At 35.2% G+C, this 8885-nt stretch overlaps 1 protein-coding gene across 1 annotated transcript; it reads left to right on the top strand.

The window, feature by feature from the left end:
• Positions 1-259: 259 nt before the first annotated feature.
• LOC149253269 (uncharacterized) lies at positions 260-727 on the top strand. The gene has a single exon (XM_089454417.1). The coding sequence runs from the start codon at positions 260-262 to the stop codon at positions 725-727; it is 468 nt and encodes a 155-aa protein (XP_089310543.1).
• Positions 728-8885: the final 8158 nt, after the last annotated feature.

The raw sequence follows: 8885 nt of genomic DNA, 5'->3' as shown, positions 1-8885 counted from the left end.
TGCAGCCTTCAAAAGCTGGAGCTCCATGTACAAGGGATGGAGGCTTATTCCTTTATTGACAATTTGGACTATTTGGAAATGGCGAAACAGCAGGCTCTTTGATGCTAAAATGGAACCCATTTCCACTGTTGTGTCGTCTATCATATCCCAATACTACACCCTGGATATGGCTGGACAAATTTAGAGCAGTAAAAGGAAAATCAACACAACAAAAGACAACAGACACGGGGGCGATAGGGACCATCCGGCAAGGAAGTCCATGGATCCTCCATGTGCATATTTTGATGGAGCTGCTCAACAGGGGACGAGCGCATGTGGTGTCTTCATCAAGACAACAGAGGAACAGTCTTATGGAATCTATTGGAATGCTGGAAAGGGTTCCAACAACAGAGCTGAGGCCGTGGCATTGGCGGGACTTCTATCTTTTTGTTCTTTCCTAGACATCCCGGAGCTGCATATATATGGAGACTCAAAGTTAATTACTGATTATGTTCTGTCAAAGCACAACATTGAAAATATCCATCTTGCTGGATGGCTGGACAGAATTACTTCTTTATGGAACAACAAGAAGAATTATACTATCTCTCATACAGCCAGATCAAACAACAGCGAAGCTGATGCATTATCCAAACAAGGCCTAAATTCTCCCCAAGGTGTGTGGAGAATGCAGATTAAAATCGCAAGCTGCTGTTTTCAGATTCAGGACTTCTGTCTTCCTGAAATATAAATCAAAAGCAATGGTTTTATATGGTTTGTATTTTCTTACTCTCTGAGATATTTCGGGTCATACACAGCCAGGTATGCACATATATATCCTCTGCTGTCATTAACACAGTTTTGTCAATAGCTGATGATCATATGCTTCTATATTCCATCAGAATATTTTGTATATATTCCAGACATACATCTTAAATTCTGTCTTTTTGCTGGGTGTGGGGAATCCGCACAACTGTCTATGTAAAGCCATCTTGTTGAATATACAATATGAATATATACTGCTTTTTTCGTGCTGAAAAAAACATTCGTCAGGTTTGTTAACAGCTACACTACCAGTGGACAATGCAGTATGCAATTGGAATCCAGCCAAGCTATTACAGCCATTCATGTACTAAGTGTGAATTCGTCTTCGGCTAACTGTATCTCCCCAGTTCCCATTATAACCACATGGAATGGAGGATCTTTCTTACTTTCTTCCCTCACCCTCATTTAACATGACATTCGAGGGGTAGCAACTAATGCACTTACTATCACGTGAACAATAATGTTATATAACGTCAGCGACAACCCATCATTGTTTAAATCTGCGCTGTTTAAATCGTTTTTACCTGTCGTGATCCTTCTGTAGCATATGGTGGCGGGATGGATGACCCTTCCTGTATGCTCATGTATGTATGACTATATCCATGAATCCTCCACTACAGGTACGGTCACTGTCACTGGTACTATTAAAGCATTGAATATCCTATAGCATAGGAAATATGGCTCGCCTATCATGATATGTATAGTCATACGTGCCCAGCGGTAGCCAATAAATCACTTACTATCACGTGAACAATAATGTTATATAACATCAACAGGAACCCATCATTGTTTAAATCAGCGTCATTTAAATTGTCCTTACTTGTCGTGGTCCTTCTGTAGCACACAGCAGCGGGATGGATGACCCTACCTATATGCTCATGCATGTATGAATATATCCATGAATCCTCCCCTATAGTTACAATCACTATCATGGTACTATTAAAGCATTGAATATCCTATAGCATAGGAAATATATCCAGGCAGTTCCTATTTCAGACCCTATAGAAACATAAATGAGCGCTAAGTACTTGTGACAGGACATTCGTGCATCTGAAGGCATGCTACATATGCATGAATGACATACATCTCCATGCATATTCCGGCAACTCGATCACCCTACCTCTGGAAAGCTCCAGTATTCAATGTATCTGCGACCACGGTCAAACCTGTCCCGTCTCCTCCTGCAACCTCCGTTGGCTTCCTCGTCTACCACCGTTTTCCAAATTCCGTTTTATTTTGAATTTAGTAAAGGCGCTAAAAGAATTCAAATTTGAATTTTGAATTTGTAATTTCGTTCCGTCCATATTTTATTTGGTTAGAAGGCGGCTTTTTGGCTCGTGGTTCATTCTGTTACTCCATTCTGCTACCATTTATGCACCGACTCACACTTGTTGTGATCCACATCGTCTGATGCTAGGGTTTCAATAGTGTGGTCCAGGTTTCTCTAGGACGGTTAAGGGCAACCGTCCTTCCCTCCAGCCCCATGAACACATTGTTCCTCTACCTCCCATCGAGTTCTACTCTGCAACGTCTTGCTAGGTTCCTCTTCAGTGAGCTTTGTCTAAATGGTAAGATAACTTACTACTTTTCTTGGTTCACAGTTGTTTAGTGTCATTATGGTTTTGCTGAAGTATTTCATTGTAATCATTCTATAGCCACAATGGTCGTTCTCGGCAATGGTAACTCAACAACGGTGCAAGTTATTCCTTCCACAAAGGTAAATATTAATTTATTTTTTTATTTGTTATCTTGTAGCTCGGCAAGGTGTTTAATATTTTTCTTGCTTTCAATGGTCTTGAGGGTGTCAGGGTTCAACTTTCCGTACATAGTTCCTCTCTCAGTCTTTACAGGTATTACTCTTTTAACATTTCCCAAATTAAGTATTTCAGGTGGACGCTCTGAGATTATTTGTAATATGTCTCTTTATTTGTTTGCAGGTTTGGAAGGATTCTTGATTTTCCTTCTTATTTTCCAGTGGTTAGCTCAATCCGTCCTCTATTAATTCCAAAATGTTCCTTGTTCTAGGTTAGGAGCCTGACTTGCATGGTTTATTGGCTCTCTGGATGTAGTCTTAGGTTGATGGGCCATCAAAGATATCTCCCAATTACTTAAATGGACTATGTATATTTTTGGTTGAATTTTAACAACCATACAAAAATCCCTCTTGGGGTGTCTTTTACTTTTACCCCCCTTGAATGTTTTTATCACGGTCTAAGTAATTTTTTAGGGTATTTAAATGTGGTACTGTTACAGAAGTCAACATATATTTTACTCATGTGGATTCTTAGTATTCAAGTTTTGATTAAAAAAATGTATTTGCAGTAGAGGTTCTCTTTCCTGTTAGTTAAGAAACTATTTGTTTTCTTAAGGAATTATATGGACTGGGATTATCAAGTTCATATCAAGAATATTATTTATGATTCATGCATTTTGTACTCTTTCCATTTTATATTGTTGCTAAATGGTTAAGTTGTTTTCATTCTTAAATAGTTACCATCTTGTTCTGAGTTTGATGGGTTTCCCCTAGACTCGTTCGAGGGTAATATTGTTCGCAATCTTCTATCTTGGCCTTACTTGGGATTCTTTACCCATCCATGATTCTTCTCTGTGGTAACAACAATTTTTTTTGGTAACTACATAGGACATTGTTCTCTGTCACTTAGGGTTATATGTTTATCTATTGGCTACAAACATTCTCTGTTCCGTATTGTGTGTTTTTCTAGCACATATTTTAGGAATTTGTTGCTTTTTTTTACCTACAATGTGGGGTGTTGGATCTCTGAGTTTCTTTTGAAATATTTCCCTGCATGTTTTTTCTTATTATTGTTATTGTTTTAATCTTCTACTTATATAGATGCTACAGAAAAAAACCACATACATTTCCTCAGTTTGGTTCCACATGACTCTGGTGTAGTTACTTATTAACGTGGAGAGGGACTATTTTCCAAGGAATCCATTGGCTCACCATCGGAAAACTAACCATCGAAACCCTCTATAATTATTTTCAACATATTTTGGAAGTCATGTATCCTGGTACATGCAAGAATTAGTTATTACGATTATTATTTTAATTTTCAGAGATTTGTCTCCCTCGTATTGCATTACTTGAGTCTAAGTTCTTCTTAATACTGACTCTTTCTTTTAATATCCAGAAACTCAACCAACATAGAGAGTTAATTTTACCGAAGAGAGGAAGTATATCTCACAAAAGAAGTCTACTCGACAAATTTTATATGCAAATACAGAAAGGGTTTATGGCATATTCTTTACCCTTGTGAACATTTATTCTCAACAGTCAACTTGGTTTCTTTTTGTTTACCTAATAGTCATAAGAAACAATATACCAATCTCTTTAGACTTCCTTTCTTTTACAAGGAATAACACATAGATTATCATTTGTAGATACAGCTTGAGTGGGCCTAATGGTTAAGAGCATGTGTTTCCTCCTAAGAGGTCACGGTTCAAAACCAGAGGGGGGTAGAGTATGTATGCCTTCGTAGACTTAAGCAGTCAAATCGCTACGGGAAGGTGGGTCCCTTGTCCCAAAAACAAGGGGGTCTCATACACCAATTTGGTGTGGCTTGGCTGTGACCTTAAAAATGGATATTATTATTATTATATAAAGATCATGACAAAATTCAAATCAAAGTAGTTTTGGTTAGCCTCTAAGAGAATAGAACCAAGGTGGGACTTTAGTATCCTCCCCACCAACAATACTAGCAATTATGTCCAAGTCTTCCCCTAAATCTCTTTAGTTTCCAAGGTAATAAAAAACAACAAACGTTTTATGACCTCAAGAACCTAGGTCCAATCCAGAAATTCTTATAAGGTTTCCACTAGCTACAATCAACTCAAGAAGACCTCCATTGCAATACAACTACAGCTTGAACAACGTCTTGTCACAAGCACTTCTTTTTCCTCTTTCCTCAGGTCACTTGTGGCCTCATCAAACTGAGAGATTTCTTTTAATCCCAGGAAAAAGATAACTGTCTAACTACCTAGAAACTAAAGATTTTCCTTTTAAAATCCTTTCCCCTATAAAATAACAACACAATGAAATAATGATAAATATACTTTTGTTTTCAAGTTCGTTTACCAACCTATAACGAGTTACCATGTCTTTGCATAATAAAAGAAAGTAAATAACTATTATTTACATAATCAGTAGTGTCACACGATCCATTTGACAAATTTACGATAGCATTCTTCACCATTGTGTTACACCAATAAAAAGATCACATTAAAATTTTCTTTTATCATCTGTTTCAAAGTACATTCTTAGCTCATCCAATTAACAATGTCGGAGGAAATGAAAAGTTTGTTTCCGCAAAGGAGAAAAAGAATGTCGTGGACAAAGATTTTATGCTTAAGAGAGAAATATTTTTGAAGTTAATACACCAGTAAATGACAAGAACCCATTAAGAGTAGAGTTAAATATTGAAATCTCACCTTTTAAAGGAGATGTAAATGACAAGAACCCATTAAGTGTAGAGTTAAATATTGAAACCTCACCCTTTAATGGAGATATTAATACAAAAGAATTTAGAAACAAAATTATAGTCATATTTTTTTAATAAAGAAAAGCTTGTATTATTAATTTAAAATGTGTGAAATTACAATTTGAAAATATAAATATCAAATTTAAAAATGGTAAAATATTGAATTTTAAAATATAATATAAAATTAAGTAAAAGTACATATGTAATATTATTAATTTAAAAATTCATAATTAATTATTCATTTATAGATTTTAGAATTATGTGGTTTATTTTGTAAATAATATATATATAAAGTTTTGAATTTAAAATATCATTGGAAAATCTAAACTCTTTGTATATATTAATTATTCATTGTTAATTTATTTCATAAATCCATATTTGTCTATAAAAAAAATTACTGATTGAAAATCAATACTATTTAATTATTTTTAAACCAATATTATAACAAATTAAATTAACTACAAAAATATAATGCTCTATCTTAAGGAGGGAAAAACAAAAATTAACACATTTACCCGTCTACGAATAATAGAAGTTATACTCTTTTACCCAAAAGGATTTTCGTTATTTTATTCATGTAAAAAGAAGATAATGATTACATTAAATTTCCATGTTACACATTATTTAAACCACTTTCTTCAAAAGTTTTTTACAATAAATTTCCATGTACCACATTATTTAAACCATTAAATATTATTTACACTTTCCTCGAGTATTAATAAGTATTGTAGCTATAATTGAAATTATAAGTTTATTTTATTTATATTTTGGGAATATTTTTCAATTATATCTATGTTAAGTATTGTTTGATAAAATTAATAATAATTAAAATTATATTTTTATATTAGATATTTTAATTTATTTATTTTGAAAACTTTAACATATTTTTACTATTTATTTTATGTATAATTATTGTATAACTATTTTAGGACGGATTGTATAATCCACAATAAGTGGATGTTGTATTATCACTATCCTACTAGAGACTCAAGAGAGTAGACATGGAAATGCATCTTTCCAAATGAAACATTTACTACTCCTCCCATGGTTTTATATGGCTTTTAATTGTTTTATGATGGTGGAGGATGCTCATTTCGATATTGGTTTAATGTGACATTTCACTTAGGGATTTATCATATCTTGGTTGGGATTGCTATGTTTTTCTTGGTCACTAAATGTCCCAGTTTGGCCTAGCCTTTGCATATGTATTAGTCATTCAAAAGGTGGCAAACACTCATGCTACATGGTGCTATCATCCTACATAGGAGAAGAACTTATTTTCACATGGAAAGAGATTTACAGTGAGTTTTATGGTTCCTCATGAAAAGGTTCAGTTCTATATAGTCAGTGCCACATCAAGCAGTTCCTTAGACTTCCTTTATATATCTTCTAGTTCTAATAATTTTGAATTTTTGTTTCCCTAGCTCTTTGGGTAAACCAATTAACCCTTTTTCTTTTTCACATCAATTGTCTAGAAAGATTATGTGGTTTGGATCGGGGAATTCTATTAGGAATCACGATTGTTGTTAAACCAAAACCTGCAGGTGTTAGTCAACGATCGCATCGCCAGAGATAAGGATCCACGAGAGGCTGTTAGTCCATGTCACGGAACACTCAAGGAGCGTTGGTTTATCCAATGTCCAACAAATTCCTCTCTGCCCTATGTCACAAACTCATATTTCCCACCACCCTAGTTGCATCTTATGAATTTTTCTACTTCTAACTCCTCACACAATCTCACATATTCTAGTATTCCCTATCTCAATCCTCACAAATGTGCCTAGTTTGTAAATGCTCCTTCCCCAACCACTCCATGCATTTACTTTATCGATCACTCAGCTCAAACATGGAAAAGTAGTTTCTTCATAAATATGCCCTATCAACAAGTTTGAAGCCACAAAGGAGTGGCATAGTTCTAAGAGAAAGGTGGCTCTCACACCCAATAATGGGTTGAGTTGTATAATCATGGTGATATAAGTGAAAATGCTTAAGAAATTTTAATCTAAATCAAGATACATAATTCTACTCTACTAATCTGTGGAATTTAATTCACAATTTAGAACAACATTCACAAACATGCAATAAGAAAAAACACACATGCACGGTATTTTTTTCTAGGGGAACCGAACTGGGAAAAACTCCTCAAGACTCTTTGCATTAATCAGAGGAATAGAGATGCATTACAATTCCTTGCCCTCTCTAAGCACAACCTGCAAGTGAATAACCTCTCTCTCTACTCAATGAGAAGCTCTAACCCAGACTTAGTCAATTTCTTCCTCTTCTTGAGCCCTTATTTCCTTGCGCAAATCTTGAGGGATTAGCGACTATTTTTAGGAGTTTTCTTTCAATTGATTGTGAAATTCCCAAGGATTGATCATTTGGCTACATGCAACACCTATACACTCAAACTAGTTTATAACTGCTTGTTACATTGCCTTGGAATCTCCACCACAACTGGGGAACTTGAATTCCTAGCATACACTAGCTATTTTGAGATGATTGATTAGTTAACTAGATGATCATTGAGTTAGACTACTATTCCACTACACAACTGACCTTCCACTATTTCCATTAACTATTAGAACTGATTTAAATGAATACAATGGGATATAACTGAACTGGATTACTAAAATTTAGCAATCACGCATGCTTAACTGAACTCCAAGACCTCCTACTCGAATTTACTAAGCTAACTAAGTGACAAGAGCCATGTCACACAAGTTAACTACCTCCAAGTTGTTTGTCGATGTGGAAATTCAAATTTTCTCAATTTGACAAAGGCAAAGTCAAATTGATACTTTCTTGCTACACTTCTCAACACTTTCTCTTAGCAAGAAACGGATTATCAGCCACCCCCATCTTGCACCTATGGAATTCAAACTTCTCTCTTGACAAAGCCTTTGTCAAGATGTTAGCATCTTATTCCTCTATCACAATGTATTGTAGCAACATTTTCCGCCTCTACACGCAATCCTGTATATGATAATATTGGATATCTATATGCTTGTCTTGATCGTGAAATACCAAGTTCTCAAAGAACTGAATGAAACTTCGATTATCACAATAGATCACAGTTGGATCCAACATATGACAAAACAATCTCGCAAGTATCTTTCTCATCTAGATCGCCTCACATATTGCTTGAATGAAAACCATGTATTCAGCTTCTGTCAAGCAGAGCACCACAGATCTTTGCTTCCTGTTGTACTAGGAAATTATTGTTGACCCAACATTGAAAATTCCACCTGATGTACTCTTTTAGTTGGATGGATTCTCTGCCCAATCTGCATTTGTGAATCCACACAACTTCACTCCCTTGGTCTGTCTGTACCATAATCCATATTGGGTAGTGCCTCTGAGGTACCGTAAAACATGCTTCGCTGCCTTCCAATAAAATTTGGTCGTCCTAACCATATCTTAGCTCAAATGGTTGACTACATAGCACATATCTGGTCGTGTTTTCACAAGATACATCAGTGAGCCCAATAGTTATCAGTAAATGGTAGCATCAACCCCTTCACCTAAAGTGGCTTCCTCCTTCCTCCAATTGGTCATTAGATGTGTCTCCATGGATTTATAAATATC

The sequence above is a fragment of the Pinus tabuliformis genome, chromosome 7, assembly GCF_031772625.1.
Source record: "Pinus tabuliformis cultivar Carrire ecotype Pingquan chromosome 7, CPIR1, whole genome shotgun sequence".
In the NCBI taxonomy this organism is placed as follows: Eukaryota; Viridiplantae; Streptophyta; class Pinopsida; order Pinales; family Pinaceae; genus Pinus; species Pinus tabuliformis.
This window is presented reverse-complemented; position numbering and strand designations above follow the sequence as displayed.